The 18083-nt window shown below is 42.1% G+C and overlaps 1 protein-coding gene across 2 annotated transcripts in view; it reads right to left on the bottom strand.

Annotated features, from left to right (window-relative positions):
• Positions 1 to 18083, bottom strand: part of znf608 (zinc finger protein 608) — a 67817-nt gene that overhangs the window by 14649 nt on the left and 35085 nt on the right. For both annotated transcript variants that reach the window (XM_072387266.1, XM_072387267.1), the window contains exons 3-4: positions 9379 to 9466; positions 741 to 3201 (exon numbers count right to left, since the gene is read on the bottom strand). In XM_072387266.1, the coding sequence (XP_072243367.1) occupies positions 741 to 3201; positions 9379 to 9466 (2549 nt within the window). The remainder of the gene's footprint in view (positions 1 to 740; positions 3202 to 9378; positions 9467 to 18083) is intronic.

Below are 18083 nucleotides of genomic sequence, written 5' to 3'. Positions count from 1 at the left end.
GATTTGCCTCTTTAGAGTGTTTTAGAGAGAAAAGAAACCTAATTTACGACTTTCATCTGTTCTTTTTGCAGGGCTGGAGAATTTCTTGATGCAGTGGCCCACCGCTGCTGAATGACTATAGAGGAAACACTGTGTACTGGAGTGAACAGAGCCATAGACAGACCATCTATCACTGGCTCTGGGTGAGATGTTGATGAAGGATGACGACGTTGCAACAGCAGGCGGCCATTCAGCAGTGAGATGTGGGGAGTGTGGCTTCCCTCTCAATGACACGAACCAAGACACGTCACACATGATCAAGTGCAGAGTTTAGAGCAGTTTGGAGGAAAGACAACCTACCCTCTCTAACACGGCTTTCAGTCTACTCATAAAACCTCAAATCCAGTTAGTGGGTGACCGCATCGTGAGATGATATGGGTAAAAAATCTGTACAAGCTTTCTTTAAAAGCGGATCATGTCAAAACAATCTTTAGTTTCTTTACAGCTGAAGTTGGAATTACATAATTCCTCCATTAACTCTCACTCTAAAACATTAAAAACATTTGCTTGACAAAATGACTGAATGCCAGGGTAGAGCTATAGCACCACAGAAGCCACACGGTCTTTGTTATTAGCACCTATTGGTTTAGCTGTACACAATGTGTGGTTAATCTCTTTGTGACACTCAACAGCAGTCATTAAAGCACACCAACAACACCATCAGCGGCGGCGGCGGGTTATAAACAGAGGGAGAAACTTACACTGGAAAAGGAAACATTTGAGTCCAGATCTGTCTGACTGTTTGGGTTGTGGAGTGATGAAGAAGAGGAAGAGGAGGGTGACTTGATGTCATCGCAGTCTTTCATTGAGACTTGGTGCTGATCCACCATGCCACCGTGCACCGCCTTCACGCCCAGACTCTGCCCCCTTTCTCCTCTCTCACTCATCTCCACATAGGACAGGACAGGTTTGGGACAGCAACCTTTAGCACCATCTGGACTTTTACCTATCAGGGGTCCACTGGCTGAACCGCCCAACATATGTTTGGCATCCTCTCCGTCTCTCACGCCCTGTCCCCTTTGCTTGGCAGTAGGTGTCTGGTCACAGCATTTGGAGGCCAGTAACAGTTTCTGGTCCATGTACAGTCCTCTGGAATACTGGCCATAATACAGGGACTGAGCCAAAGCTGTCTGGGTCTGGCTCATGGTCAGCTGGAGCTGAGACTGAGGGGGTCCCTCGCCTTTCTTAGACTCTAAGAACTCATGAGAGGAGTTTTTGTCTTCCTCTTTTACCTCCTCTTTTCTGTCCTTCCCTTTGCAGTCATGGGCAGAGCTTTTGTGGAAAGCAACGCCGCCGCTGTTCTGCCGCTCTGACTGCATGTACCCCTGCAGGTAGTAGGGCTCGTAGCTGTGGTAGTACGGGGACTGGGGCTCTTTTGAGGACTGGGTAGAAGCTGTAGGAGGGGTTTTACCAGAGTGACCATGATTGCTATTGGAGCTCACCTCAGAAGAACCCGAGGACGCCGACTTGGATCTGAGACCATCTGGGCGACATTCGGCAGACCCCCCATCGTCCCCGGCATCTGAGATGTCAGAGTAGGCGGGGCTGTTGTTCTTGCTGCCGCCGTCTGCTGTTGCCAGGCAGCTACCACTCGCATCAAGTCGCGATGAACCACCAATGGAGGGACTGGGGGCGTTGTCAGTGAAGGTGTAGACCTTGTCGGCCTCGGCGCGGATACTGGCCATCCGGCTCTCCTGGCTCTCTGTGAGTCCATTCATTACATCCTGCTTACTGAGGTGCTCTTTCAGAAGACTTCCAGAGATTTCCTTGACGCCCATTTTAGACCCACCTCCACCATCTTCCATTTTGATTCCACTGCTGTCGCCATTGGTCGTCCTGATTGGCAAATCTTTATGTTTGTCCTTCAACCTCCGTTTTTCTTTTTTCCTCGTCTCTTTGCTGCAGGTGACCATGGTGGCTTTGACGAGGCTCGGCTCCACAACGATGCTTAGCTTTGGTTTGATAGGTTTCAGGGGAAGGTTTTTACTGGTGAGGCCTACGGCTGCCATCGGAGAGGGCTGCTGTGAGGTCACAATATCTGCTGTGCTGGTCGGATATGCTGTGTTTGGTATGGCGATGAGCTTGGGCGGAGCTGGGGCCGGAGCAATAGGCCGGTTGGCCCTTGACTTGGACAGCTTCTCCACCTTCCCATTGGCCTTCTTGCCCTTATCACAAACGCCTCCCTTCTTGTCAATCAGTCCTTCTGCTTCCAGTTTGGGCATCTCAACTGAGGAGCTCCTGTCTGGGACCATGCAGTTCTCCAGGACCACGGTCATGTTGGAGATGATGGGCAGATTGCTAAGGTCATCGATCAGACCATCTTTTAAATGTGAAGTTCTTCTGGTTTTGGAGTGGGCTGTGGGGCTGTGGTCAGTACTGAGGAGTAGTCGTCTGTTCTTGGGAGAGCCCACTGTGGTCACCTTGTAGAGAGGAGTCGGTTTCTTTGAGGAGCTGTTGGCGTTAGAGCTGCTGTTTGTCTCTGAGAGGTCATAAGTCATGTTGCTGATGGCATCGTCACAGTCTGATAGTCGATCCTCACTCTCCCCATCCTTCATGGCCTCCAGCTCAGGTTTCCTCTGCTCCTCAGCCTCCAGGTGTGCATGTGTCTGGTGGTAGCGGAGGCCATTGATGTGCTTGTAGCGTTTAGTGCAGTTTGGGTGTGGGCAGTCGATGAGGATGGGTAGGGGAGGAGGTGAGGAAGCACAACCTCCCCCTGGATCCATGAAGGAGGGGTCAGATTTGCCCTGCGGTGTGGAAGGCGCGCTACGGGATTTTGCCCGAATCCTCTTTCCGTTTGCGTTTTTAATGTCGTCTGAGGAGACTAAAGTGAGGTCCAAGTCAGCTGGCGGCTTGTTCTTTCGCTTCCCAGAGGAGAGAGAGGAGGCGCTATTGGCAGGTTTCACCTCGTCCACAGTGAAGAAAGATGAAGGCGCTCTGCAGTTGCTGTTGATGAGGTTCAGGCTGCCCCTTCTGCCCTTGTTGTGGATGGATGCAGCTGTTCCAGCCACACCACCCCCACGGCTCCTGTGGTGTGACAGACCCCTGACTTTGGTAGTAGGGGCCGGATCTACGCAGGGCCGCTCAGCCATGGCCATTCGCATCCGTTTGCCCCGGCCACGGCCACCTGGTAACTCAGGGTCACTGCAGGGAGACTCACAAAACCTAAAAAAATAAGAGACAAGTGCTGGATTTAGAAGAAACCCTTTAATAATCACAGCTTGAAACTATTTTAGAGATTAAAAAGGCTTTGTCATATAGATATGTATAATATGATATGTATATTAGTATCATACAAAAGTCTTAAGCTCTCCTAAAGCAGACAGACTTTCTTGTAATGTTTTAAAGTGGTCTTCAGCACTAGTTGTCCAGGCTTTCTGAAGGACTTTCAGTTTTTTTCTTTGGACATTTCCTGCTTTTTCTCTCATTTTCAGAGGAATATGTTTTTTCTTTGTTAAGCCACTTAACTCTGACCTATGAATCATTCAAGCAGAAATAGTATCTTTAGGCACTTGAGAGCAAAGCTTGTCACCACAGCCTGTCACAAAGACACATCATTTGTTCCCATTTCTTTAGTTTCATATATGAAAAACAGCAAAGATAACACAGTTTGACAGACAGAAAATAGGATTTCTGCAGCAACAAGGTGATTCCCAAAGAGCTATTAGCTGAAAACTTGGCATATCTCAGCATGGTGTGCAGTGTGTCCTTAAAACATTTGAGGAAACTGGACAAGTGGAGGACAAAAGAAGAAGTGTCAGGCCTAAAAAACTATCTACAGCAGATGAACAGGATCTGAAAGTGATGTCCTTAAGAAAGAGGAAAAAATCCAGCTGTGACCTGACAGGACCTGAGAGATGCATCTGGACCTTCAGCTGATCCATCTACTGTTGGCCCAAGCCTCATCAGAAATGGTCTCCATGGAAGGGTGGCTGTCAAGAAGCCGTTCTTAAGGAAGGGAAACAGGGAGAAAAGGCTGAGCTGTGCCAAATGACACAAGAAGTGGACTGAAAATCAGTGGCAACAGGTCTTATGGAGGGATGAATCCTCCCCAGAGCCCGGACCTCAACATTATTGAAGCAGTGTGGGATCATCTGACAGAGAACGGAACAAAAGGCAGCCCACATCCAAAGAAGAGCTTTGGGATGTCCTTCAAGAAGCCTGGAGAACTATTCCTGAAGACTCCTTAAAGAAATGACAGAAAGCTCGTCTCAGAGAGTTCAGGCTGTGCTCATACCAACAATATAGAATTATACACACTTTTTTTTTGCCTTATATACTATATTTGCATCTATGTTGGCAATAACTGCACCTTGTTCCTGTTTTACTGGAAACAGACAGATAAATTAGGGATGGTTCACAACATTTTCACAGTATTATATTATTCAAATTCACATAAAAATGTGTTGTATCAGGTTCACGAGGACTTAAATAAAGAGCTTAATGCAAACTGCTTTTCTTGTTCATGCTGTTGTTCTTAAACCTTTTTTAACCGTGAAAGAGTTCATATCATCACCTGATCTGAGGTCAGATTCAAGCCTCGTGTGAAACACACAGACGATAAGGATGAGAATCGGTCTTTTTTCAGTACAAAGCCGCCTTCTTCTCAGTTGATAACACAAACAACCTGTGCAATCCACAGTTATCTCTGCTTTTGATGTAGAGACATTTTGTATTCACACGTCGTTCCTCCAAACTTGAAGTCTTTTGATGGTGTTTGCTGCAGCGTATCTTAACACCGCTGCTCCCCACTCACATCTGTATTGTTGTTTGTATCAGAAACTTGTCTGTTGTGGCGAGAACATGCATCCCACGTTCTGATTTTGACGCCGGACTGACCAACAATGAGGTAACTGTGAGACTTTTTCACAGGTCTGGTTGGTGATAAATACTCACTGAATGAATTTTGACCTTGGAAACACCGTCTGGAGTATTAACCGGATTATTAATGGAACAGACGGCCGAGCACACTGAGAACAGACTTTTTTGTCCCCCTCTGTGATTGTGAGACGATGATATCTCACATTTCCTGTGATGTTTGTAATTGCTTTTTTCACATTAGCGTGAATGAAGCTGCTGGAACATACAACTAATTTCCCCCCCTTTTTTTTTTACATTTCAAAGGTATTTTCAGCATTTGCACTTTTATTTAAAAAGCAGTTTTGATTAACTAAATGACGACATTTCCCACAAGTCATTTTGTAAAAATAAGAACTTATTTCCCATGTGTTTGTTTTAGTTCTTGTTTTTTAATTTAATCTTTTGGTTATAGTTTCATCCAAAGGCTGATAATGAATCAAAGAGGAAGTGTTTTATTCCACTGAATTATATTACGAAACCGCAGTCAGCCTCCGCTGAGAGACGTCCAAATGAAAAAAGCAATTTAGTCCCCACTGTCTGAGATTAAGCTGTAATTGCCATGACAACTATCATTTACATACAGGAGCAATAATTGAAAGGTTTCAACCCAGCGAGGAGGGACTGTCACATTTTCCACTCAGCAGCTACAAAAAGCTCTCAACACTGGTGGAAAGAGGAGAGTGTTTTTATTAAAGCTCATCACAGAATGGCAGCTGACAGCCTTGGAGCCAATTTAGCCCTTTTGTTATTTTAGCAGCATTAAAGCACTTTGAAGAAATAAGAGCTCTTTTCAGTTAATCGAATAAAAAAAAAATCATCAGCAAAAGGCCAAAAAGAATAACAATAAAGTGGTAAAACATAAAAGATCAAAGAGGAAAATAAACGGAGCAGAATGGGTTTGGATGAATTACATAAGGTCTGTCACTACGTTATATTCACAGATGGAATAACGATTTTTGTATTGAGCCATTTTATGTTATTCCTGTTGTCTCTAATATACTGCTTTAAACTAGAATTACTGGATAAAAAAGCACTGCTAATGGTTGGCAGTAAATCCCTGCGCAGAGCTGTTTTCTTAATCTCGTTCCACCCTCTCCCGATGGATTTCTGACTACTAACAAAACCGTTTATTTATTTGTTTTCCTTCTACTATCTTCCATTAAATCTTTCAAACACGTGTGCCACATAGAAAACTCTCACAATGTGAGATTTATCCTTTTTCTTTTTTAGTTAAAGCTAGTTAAATGTCGGGTGTGGTGTTTAGCCCCATCGCCCCACACTGAGAGGGCTCCAGGCTTCCCCCTGTGTAAGGGTGGTCTCCAGGTTCTCCAGCTTCCTCCCACCATCCAAAAACATGCATGTGAGGTTAATTGGTGACTCTAAAATTGTCCTTAGGAGTGAGTGTGTGGTTGTTTGTCTCATTTGTGTCTGTGTGGCCCTGTGATGGACTGGCAGCCTGTCCAGGGTGTCCCCCACCCCCCACCCAATGACCGCTGGGATAGGCTGCAGCCCCCCCGCAACCCAACCAACAGATTAAGCTTGTATAGAAAATGAATGGATGGATAGTTAAATGTCAGAGCTGGAGTCACACCTGGGCCAAACTTTAGTATTTTGAATGGGATCCCAATCCCTTTGCAGACCTCTGATTCACACTAATTAGTCTTTCTAGAAGTGATGGAAACATTTCTGTGGCTTTTTCATACTTCTTTAATAAAGTCACCATTATCTTAGGTTATGTTTTCCAACCAGGATGGAGCAACAGTGCACCTGTTAAATAGTATAAAAGAGCATTTATTCTGGTGGAAAACATGCAAAAATGTCCTTTTCAGACAACAAATCCCTCTGTATACTCAGAGAGGAGTTCTCAAAGTGAGATGAATGTAAAACAGTAACCAGCAAATAGATCTAAATCTCAAACTTGACAAAGAAAAAAGAAAAATAATTTATATCTATGTATTGAACTATAGATGCAGTGAATGGCACAGTGAGAGTTTTAGCCAATCATGTTTTATTTTTCTCTTTTAATGTAAAATTATCTGGTAAAAATGTTCAGTTATGGATTTATTTAAAGTATCAGCCGTTTTACTGCGGTTCTTTGCATCTGAACACTGCTTTTCCCGAAAAATCTGCCCTGTAATGCTGTGATTTCAACACTTTATCACAGGAATGGTTGGTGTTAAATACTCAATTAATACATCTGACCTTGGAAAGGCAGTTTGGGGTTTTAACCAATTTCCCTTTCCTTAAATATCAGAGACTTTAACCTGAAATTAAAATCCCAGCTGAGAATTTGTGTACCGTTACATCCTGAAGGCTTTCTCAAGTTCAAAGAACTAATATCCTGAAACTTTCTGAGGTCAAAGTTCCTCCAGTGCAGAGTGACTTGGATTTAAACCTGAAACCAGTCTGCTGACGATCTAAAAGTGAGACCGTTTTGAATTCCCTCTACACGCTCTCCTCTGTTTCTCCGATATTCTACTTATAAGACAAAGAAATGGAAAAAATGTCCAAAGCAAAGGTTTATGAACCCTCAGAAAGAATACAGCCAGCATGGACTCTTCAAAGGTAAAACTAAATCTCTGAATTCAGTTCTTCTGTTCCCCAAGAGAAGATTTCTGTGGTGGAAATTCACATTTAAACTTAAAGAAAAAAATAGTTTCAATCTTTTCCGACACCTGCTGCTGAATACAAGAATTTAAAAGAGAGAAGCATCTGTAAAAGTAGTGTTTTATTTCTACACCTGCAAACATCCCAACTTTTGCTTTGCTGACACAAGGAACAGGTTTAACAGCATTAACAGGACAAACAGCTCGTGTTACATGGAGAAAGCTGCAGAGCAGTGCATCATGAGCATAAAAGAGTAGTTTGGGAGTCCAGAGATTTAGAGAGATTTAGCTTATCTTCACTGGCTCCCTGTTAAATTCAGACTAAAATTTAAGCTTCTTCTCCTCACATATAAAGCTCTTAATGACCGAGCTCCATCATATCTTAAAGATCTCATAGTTGGATATTTCCCCAACAGAGCACTTTGCTCTCAGGCTGCAGGTTTCCTTGTGGTTCCCAGAGTCTCTAAAAGCAGGATGGGAGGCAGAGCCTTCAGTTATCAGGCCCCTAAAAGCAGAATGGGAGGCAGAGCCTTCAGTTATCAGGCCCCTAAAAGCAGAATGGGAGGCAGAGCCTTCAGTTATCAGGCCCCTAAAAGCAGAAAGGGAGGCAGAGCCTTCAGTTATCAGGCCCCTAAAAGCAGAATGGGAGGCAGAGCCTTCAGTTATCAGGCCCCTAAAAGCAGAATGGGAGGCAGAGCCTTCAGTTATCAGGCCCCTAAAAGCAGAATGGGAGGCAGAGCCTTCAGTTATCAGGCCCCTAAAAGCAGAAAGGGAGGCAGAGCCTTCAGTTATCAGGCCCCTAAAAGCAGAAAGGGAGGCAGAGCCTTCAGTTATCAGGCCCCTAAAAGCAGAATGGGAGGCAGAGCCTTCAGTTATCAGGCCCCTAAAAGCAGAATGGGAGGCAGAGCCTTCAGTTATCAGGCCCCTCTCTGTGGAACCAGCTGCCAGTTTGGCTTCAGGAAGCAGACACCCTCTCTACCTTTAAGATCAGGCTGAAAACTTTCCTTTATGATAAAGCTTATAGTTAGGGGTGGCTCAGGTGACCCTGAAACCGCCCTTCCTGATTCTGGTTCTGATGGAGGTTTCTTCCTGTTAAAAGTGTTAAAGGAGAGTCGTTTCTCTCCACAGTCGCTCAGGACGGGAGATTGGATCAAAAGGAAATTTTAGTGATATCTGTTGGTTTCCTTAGCAGGGAAATAGTTTTTGAATTGGCTCTGTGTGTGTGAATTGGACTAATTTTAAATGTAATGAATTGTATTTGATTGGATTATGATTACAATGAATTGAACTCTAATTGGTTTGAATTGGACTGTATCATTGAAGTGCCTTGAGATGACATTTGTTGTGATTTGGTGCTATATAAATAAACTGAATTAAACTGAATTGAACTGATATATTGATCAAGAATGCTAATATATAAAATCAATAGCAGTGGTCCCGGGATAAACCCCTGGGGAACGCCCCTTTTTTACACTTTCCACCTGTCAGATAGTAATATTCAAACCAATCAGTGGATAGTTTCCCACTGATTGGTCTGTGCTTATGTGTATTATGATCAAATGTGTAAAAAGCATCATACAGATTAATAAAGATGGCTGCTCAGTGTTGATTGCTTTCAAAAGATTCAGTCAGTTAATTTGCTCTTTCAAAACCCAGTTGTATGGTTCCTGTTTGCTTTTTCTAAAGCTCGACTGAAAGTCTGATATGATGTCATCGATAGATAGAAACTCTCTCAGTTGTTCAGTTATGAAGGATGAAGATGAAAAAGAAGCGAAAGTGATGCACAAATTATCCGGAGCTGCCACATGGTGTTGTTCTGTGGTGCATCTTTAAATGTTTCTCAGGCAGGGAAAGAGAGTAAAAAGCTAATAATTACCTTGGAGGAGCCCAGTCGTGTTTGGTGCAGTCTAACAGAGTTCCCACGTAGGTTCTTTTCCGCCAAGTCACGTTCACCACCAACACACCTGTCAATCAGATGGGACAAAGACTGCAAGTCAGTGCTGGTTCTACAGGGACCAGAAGGGCACACAGTTCAGGGCTTAAAACAGAAACATTAATCACAAAATGCACCCTTGTGCCTGGATTAATTGTGACATTTCATTCCCAAATGCACACATACAGCACATGTGCATACATTGAGCATCATTTGGAGGAAATGAGATCTTTAAACGCTTGTTTCTGTTGAATTTCCACTTTACAAAGTGAGACAGCTGTGTTAAAAAGGCAGAAACAAAAGACAAGTTACTTAACAAGATATCAACAGTCTGATAGGAGATACTCACCCTTTCCTCCCCTTTTCGGGGGGCTTATAAAGCTGCAAAATTTCTCATTTCTTTGTTCTCGCTTGTATCTGATGAAAAAAGACACTGATAAGAGACCAATGTGCTGGTAGCATAAAGCAACGAAATGAGCACACTGCGGCTGCGAAGGGGGATAAATCCCTCTGATGAGCAGATGTCTGAGAGCAGCAGCAGTTAACAGACTTGAAATGAAAAGTTGTTTTCGCACCTCTAAAAGGCTCAAATTGTTTTCGAAGTGGTTCAAACTGTTATTTACAGCCTCTGTGAAATGGCTCGGGCTGATTTTGTTCTGGAAGATCCCACAACAAAAATGCAGCATTACATTCCTGTCAGGTTTTGTGTGGAAAAGTCTGCTGGCTCTAAACTCTAATCTGCAGACCCTTCAGCCATCCGCAGTGAGCATCTCACTCTTCCTCACACTCTCAGACTGACATTTGAAAACCATTAACCTCCGTTTTGTGACGCGCCAGCGGCAACACCAGGCAAATCAAATTTTGGACACATTACAGCTTTCAAACAAGGTTTGACTGCAACACGCGACTCCCTGCTCTTCAATTATGTCTGATGGCTGTCACCTTCACAGAATACTCACAGATAAATGAGAGCCGGGAAACATGGCCAAGAGATGGATGTGCTCAAGCCGAGGCCCTAAAATCTCCAGTTAAATATCTCCAGTTAATGAACTGGAAAGATTTGATTATTACACAACTTCAACCTGCCAATTCCCATTTGAAATACTACCATGACACTTCAAGGGTTGATAAAACATATTTTCTTTTTCCAAGAGGGGTCTATTGACCTTTTATTCAAAGGGTGCAGTGCGTTGAGCTCTAAATTAAGCAGAATGCTGCTGAACAGCTTCAGAAAATCAACACGTGAAGCTTTGTTTACTGAGAAATTTACTGATTACATCACATAAGAGTCCAATCAGCAAAACTCCTGTCACAAAAAGGTTGTCTAGTTGAGTCTAAAAGGACGAAGGGCGTCTCTAAACATCTTCTCAGGAAGGAAACAGTGAAATTCACAATGAAAGATGGAACAAAGTTAATAAACTAGTAATAGAGGAGTCTGTTGTTTTAGACCTGCAGCGAATCAACTCCAACCTTTCTGACCAAGATAAGCTCCACCTTCTGGTTTACATCTTTACAGAAAAGACTCATCCTGCAGCGGGATGATGAACCCAAAACACACCTCAAAGCTTTGACCAGAAAGCCCAAGAAGACCAAGGAGTGCCGACTGTCACAGACTTTCCTCAACCCACTTCGAGCCTTGGAGGTTGTGCCTTTTCCCCCATTATCATGAATTTGTGAGCATGCATTAGAGTCTGTCTGTTTTTGTGCACTGTAATAAACAAACTTGGAAAGCTTTGAGCCTCATTTGGAGCAAAAATTCTCATCGAGGGCCTGAAACAAACTAAAGTCAATACCTCAGAAAATGTCCCCGTCATGATCATGTAACCTGGAAAACTCTGAATATTCTCCACAAAGACACAGCTTTGGAGTCCCCAGAGTTGAGCAAATGATGTTCCACAAGTTGCTCAGCATAGCAGACAACACTACACACCCTCTGCAAAACCTACTGATCACCATCTATCTCTTCAATTACAAACCTGGACAATCTTAAAGCTGCATAATTGTTCAAATAATCATAGAACTGACCAGCAAAGTGCAGATAAATCTAAAGTTTCTCACCTAAAACTGTGCAAAAGTATGCACACTTTGTGTTATCTAATCCCCATTTCTGCTTTATAAGTCTTTATAAAACGAATGCTTGTTCATAAGCCTCATTTCAACTCTCACAGCCCTACCAGAAACATACAGAAATGCCCCAAAGATCTGTTTCGTGCCTCATTAGTCCTGTCAGGGAGAAGAATGGAAACAAGTGCAGTTTAAGTGACTGCAATCACATCCGAGGGGTTCTCCAACAGCACACGGTCAGATTTCAATCATCATTAAACGCAGGAAAGATCCATTCATGAGACTCACGCTGAAACAGATTTCACAGCTAAGCTGAGATCAAAACAATCAAAGGCTGTAAAATAAATGAAAGGTGATCAAGTTGATCACACGAAGAACTAAATTCATCAATGTTTTGTGTAAATAAAAACATAAGAACACAGAAAACTATGTGTCCCCTGCAGATAGATGCACAAAACTGTGTGTAAGCCCATTAGACATTCATGCAATCTTATCACTCATTACTTTTTCATAAATACCACTTCATGTGTGGAAAATGCATCATTCATACATCTGACCCCTGAAATGCAGCTGAGGAACACTGATTAAACTGAGCGGTGCACAAAGACTCGTGTGTGGCGTGCAAGTCAATGAAAGCAGGAAGGTTCAGCAGCAGTCGGGCTGACAGTGCAGCTGATGTGATGTGGTTGATGTCAGGAAGCTGACAGAGCATGAAGTATTGTAAGAAAAGCACACAGAGAAAAGTGTTGTTGCTCATTTCACTCGTTTTCAAACGAAACAAAAAAAAAGAAAAAGAGAAAAAGCACATTTACTGATGTCATTATCTGAAAAAAGTTTAATTTCTGATGGTTTTGGCAAACTATACAATTCCTAAAATGTTTTTAAAATATACAATTATCAATTTAGACAAAACATCTGAAGACGTTACCGTGGTTACTTCTACTTCAAAGGAAAAATAAAACTCCAATACTTCCCGGCTCGGTTAAACTTTATCAGGAAATAATGCGACGTGCAGCACGTCACACAATAACGAGGGTTACAGCAACTGCAAAGGGTTACAGTTTCAGCCGGGCTGAAACCAAAACTTAGTCCCACATGACAACAGTTCCCCCAGGTAGGCACCTGGTTACATCACACTTATACAGCAGCAGCAAACAATTAGCATCTGCTCAACGTCAAAATTGGTCATTTCATTATTAGATAAAACAAACTCTTACCTGATGAAGAAAGATGGAAATTGGCAGATTAAATAATTAAGAAAATAAAACGCCCCAACTTGATGTACAAAAGGGTCTATAGGGGCATCATCTGAACTACGACCCCTACAGGCGACAGGAGGGAAATACGACTCATATCAGCATTTACACATCAGCAAAAATATCATTTTTCCTTTAACGAGCCACAAACTCCTCCTAAAGCCGGCCTTATTCTCCCCACAGGGGTCACATCTCGTTAAAACTGTGACATCAGCACAGCACTATAACCATATAAATGGTTATAGTGTCTTCATGGACAGTAGGTGCCACTACAGAGAAAATTACACTGTAGGAAGTGGTGTTTATACACAAATGTAACTACACAGGTTAAACTTCCTTGACTTTTGAGCAGCTTTTGATGTTTTCGTAGAGTTTACAATAATTTGACCTTGTTGGGTTTTGATGGGTCGTACAGATGCCCGTAGAGACGGACCTGCTAGCCACAGCTCTGCCTGTTATTCAAATTCACAAACACCAGGAGGCCAAGTACGGTGAAGTCAATGTTGGCCACCGTTCACAAGCTGCTGAACGCCGAGATCAAACCCAGCATAATTATAAAGTGCAGGGTGCTGATTATATGCACCACCAAACCACGCTTTACTAAAACCCTTTCATCCCTTCCTGCGTGGGCTTAGACTACAACATACCCTGGTTAGGAGTAGAAAATCCACCATTTGGTTGGGTTTTAACAATATAATCAGGGCTAAAATACATTCTTTATGCGATGCAATTGTGACATTAATGGACACTGGTTTTATGCTTCACATGCACTTGTTGTCATGGACACTAGAGGTCACATATTCTTTGAAGGTATCTCTAAGTTTATGAACAAATGGCCTATGGATTGATTTTGGCAAGAGGACAGTATCATAAACTCATGATTGGATACTAGTGGTGCTATCTTTTATATAAAGCTCTATCTGTCATTCCCAGTCTCCCAGTCTCAGACTGTCTCTCTGACATTTCAACATGGATGAAAGCCCATCACCTCCAGCTTAACCTCCCAAAAACTGAACTGCTGGTCTTCCCAGCCAAACCAACCATACACCACAGCATCTGCATCCAAACTGAATCCCTATCTCTTGCTCTCTTCTATGTAGTTTATTGTTAGCTTTTTGTATAGCTTGTTATATCTTGATTTGTAAGTCGCTTTGGATAAAAGCGTCTGATAAATACATAAATATAAAGAATGTAGGATGATGGATATTAACACTCTAGAAGCATCATAGATAGTTTCCCTCCTCACTAAAATGTGTAAAACTCATGAAAGAGTGTCTATCTTTTATTCAGCGTGACTCTTTCCTTGGTAGATGCCAAAACACTCGATAGCTCATTCGTTTGTGTCTTGTTGCTGTAACTGTGAGTGTTGATGCCAGCGTCATGTTCTTCAGAGTGTTTGTGACATTTAGAAACCTTCAAGGTCTGCCTCTAAAGCTTCTGAGACAAACATCCTGGGTGCATTTAGTCTTGACTGCTGAGTTCTGCTTCACAGAGGCGTCAGACAAACAAACAGCTCTGTTAAAAATGGAGAGCAGCGATCAGATAGTCCTTGACCCAAATGGTTCAGGCTTTACGCATCACTATCTCAGCGAAAATATTCTCTGCCTCATCTGCTCCTCTGTATACACACGGCTGCAGATAACATTTCATATGTTTACAAGACAGCAATCACTTTCTAACATTTACTAGTAATTGACTCAATCTCGTGCATCCAGACAGACAGACACTCAGACACTCAGACAGTTAGTAATTAAGAATCAAGCCAATCACTGTTTGATTAGCGCTCATCAGCCTCTGGTTTCCTGCAGTGAGGAGAAAGAGGAGAAGCTCTTCTTCTTTCTGTCTGTCCAATTAGTATTCAGCTTAATTATCATGCAACCTGCATCCCCCTCTTCGTATCCCACTGCTGCCATAAGGAGAAGGCTCCAGTTATCACCCCGCCTCCCGAACAATCATCCCTGCGCTGCAGGAAGGAAAACACTGTTTAGTCTTTTTTTTCCTCTCTTTGACTCTCCCTTTCTCCGACGACTGGTGATGAAATGCTTCTCCATCTTTCTCCTCTTTAGATTCTTCTTTAATGTGGAAGTTTAATTCAGACTAAGCCTCTTTCACCATTCTCCACACTTCTCAGTCCCTCTTCCATCCATCCATCAGCTGGTGCACTGAACCTCTTTTCCTTCATTTGTATCCCGCCTTCATCCCCCGGCTCTCTCCTTGTCAGTGTATTCTTTACAATTGGTTGATTTATTCGTTTTCTTTTTATATCACTGACTGTTTACTCATTACAGAAGGCGACGCTGCTTATCCAAATATGACATTATCAATAACCTGAGTGCTTGAATGGAAGGTCACTTGTCTTCTTTATAGTTCCAATAGAAATGCCACCTCTATCCAAACAGCTAAAGAAGTGAGTTTCAGGAATTTATGTCCTTCTGGAGTTACAACCCACCTGCTTGTCCTGTATGTTTTTGTCACCTGTGGGTTGTTTATCTACCACAGGTGAGCTGTTTTAGTCACATGAATCAAGGTGCGAATTGGTTGTGAAACCACCCGTGGGGGGAAGTCAAAGCTGCACGGTGTGTATTTGATGGGTGGCGCTGAGGCCCACATTTCTGTCATTAAAAATGGCTTCCACCCCTCCTCCCTCAAACCATCTGTCACAGCGAGCTGTTAGGGGTCGACACACATCTTTCTGCACCGCTCACATCATTTCAATGATCAACAAGCTAATCAGCCCAAAATGAAAGCATCAATCAGATTTTTTTAATTGTTTGTGTCTAAATGGCACGTCTTCAAATATTTTGACTCCAAAGTAAGTTTTATACAACAGCCAGGTTTAATGTATAAAAATATAAATTTGTTCTATCAGATTTCTTTTGCATTATTTGAGCATTTTAAAGCTCAATAAACAAAATGTGGCTTTTTATAGTTTATTTTTGTTAAAATGACAATTATTTTTACCTTCAGTGACTGCTTTAAATATTCAGACTGATTTGATTCGATTCAGGAGCCAAAAAGCTGGCTGCAGAATCAAATCGAATCGAAATCGTATCGAGGCAGAATTTGTGATATCAGCAAACATCAAATCGTTGTCCATTGAATCGATATAATACTGTAAGGCAAGGCAAGTTTATCTGTATAGCGCAGTTCAACAACAAGGTGATTCAAAGTGCTTTACAGAGACATTAAAACAGAAGAAATAAAAAGCATGATTTAAAATTTAAACAAAAGAAAGAAATAAGAACAATAGATAAAATCAGAAAAAATTATATATATGAAAGATAAAATCAATAGTTAAAATATGATTCCGTTTTGAAACTCAAGCTTATTCAAATGCAGCTGAAAATAGATGTGTCTGTATGGTGATCAAACAAGCCCTGGTAGCTGTGTGATACAGGTGTGGTATTTTTCTGGTTCTAACAGACGTAGCGTGCCTAAACCTAACAAAGAGCGTCCTCGCTTGGTCGTGCACGCCAAAACAACCTAGAACTACTTTAGAGGACCTCTAGTGGTCATCAGATCAACTGCATGTGAATTGTAAAAATTACGTCCATAAAGTTAATGAGATCCTGATCATTTCCAACCCGTACAAAATAATCTTTTCGCCTAAACTCAACCAGGAAGTGACCAAAAAGTTGTTTTGTTTTTAACTCAGTTTTTAACTCATAACTCAGAAGGGGAAAAACAGTTCTCACATATTGTCTTCAACATGCCTTTTGTACATTTACTCAGTGTGAGTGATTGAAATCGCTCCACTCGTTGAGGGAAATGTCCCCGAGAATCGCTAAATTCCTAAATCCCGTAGCGATGGCAGTAATGTGTTTAATCGTGGCGCTCCGGGGTCACAGTGTATCTCAAAGAGGTCCATAAACATCCAGCACCTAAGAGGTCTGTAACTAAAACAACACGAAGGGGTGGAACTACGCTGCATCTGTTTGGTGCAGCAGGTTCTGATTAGCACAGGTTTCTGAGGTTATTTAACTAGTTTATTATTTTTAAAGAGACCACAGACATCAGTCGACACAACATAACTTATAAACTGCTAACTGGCCTGGAATCAGGTAAAATTAATACACTTCTTCTGCTATTGTATGCAAGCTGTTGCTGTCAGCTTCCATCCGAGGCCTTAGAGTCGATAAACATTTGTGTCTGTAAATAAAATGTGAGCTTTGCCCCCAAGCGCAGATTCCTCATTGAAAACGACTGTTAAACCAAGGTGTGTTGAGGTAAAGCAGATAAAAACCTGCAACTACTGCACAGTCATGAACGCTGATTCAACGCTTTCTCACTGCACTCAAAAACCAGATGTTAGCCAGGGTCAGCGGGTTTTTTCACTGGAGAAAAACAGCCTTTTCGACTCTGTCTGCGACCTCAGTGCAAGCCGACGAATCATCCAAGAACGAAGGAGACGCCGTTAACTTTGTGCTAAGAGGCAGTCGCTGAAAAAATGCAATCAACCCACAGGTGAGAACTATTTTGGAGCCTTAAAGCTTAAGAGTTATTTATTCTTTGTTGTGACTGCAGCTATTTCAGGTCCGGGAGTGAAAGCATGTTGATTAAAATCTTTCTACAGAGAACATTTCAGCTCCCCAAACACTCACTTTACTCTTCTTCATCTTTTTCTACTTCTATTTGTCCTTTTGGGTGGATTTAATGCTTATGCAAAGTTTTTTTCTTTCTACTTGAATAACCTGTCAGATAAATGACTAAATGTGAACAGCACATTGATAACATTAACAGATTTTAGTTAGCTTCAGCCTTCAAATTAGATTTTGAATATTAAGAGCACCAATTTGTTCTCTGTGAGCTGAATTCAAGTTAATTTGAAATTAATAACCTTCAAATGACTATTTTCTTCCAAACAAATAGTCATCAGTTGACACAGCAGCCAATTCTCACATTTAGGAAGGATAAAACAATCCTTTTCATTTGCTACGTGACTTAGACGATTGCTCAATTATCAAAATTGTTGTTGATTACTTACCTCATGATGGACTAATTACTCCTCATCACATCATTTTGTTTTCTTTCTACTGTTGCTGTAACATTTGAAGGTGTGTGAAGCCTCCACGGAGGTTTGCGCTTCCATTCCTCATTTCAGAGGATTTATTTAATTAATTATGGTGTTTATCACCTCCATTTTATTTCTGGTTTTAATTTGCTTAAGGTCGCTGAAGTCTGTGAGCACACAGCCAAATTTCAGTGTATTTATTCTCTCTTTGGCCTATTTGGGGATGTTTTATCTGCAGACTGAGCCAGAAGATGTATAATCTACTTTCAATCCTCCCTCCATCTCTGCAGCCTGTTTAGGAGCGCTCTGCTTGGGAT

This window comes from Leuresthes tenuis, unplaced genomic scaffold (assembly GCF_036924035.1).
Source record: "Leuresthes tenuis unplaced genomic scaffold, fLeuTen1.0.hap1 SCAF_6, whole genome shotgun sequence".
NCBI classification, from domain to species: Eukaryota; Metazoa; Chordata; class Actinopteri; order Atheriniformes; family Atherinopsidae; genus Leuresthes; species Leuresthes tenuis.
This window is presented reverse-complemented; position numbering and strand designations above follow the sequence as displayed.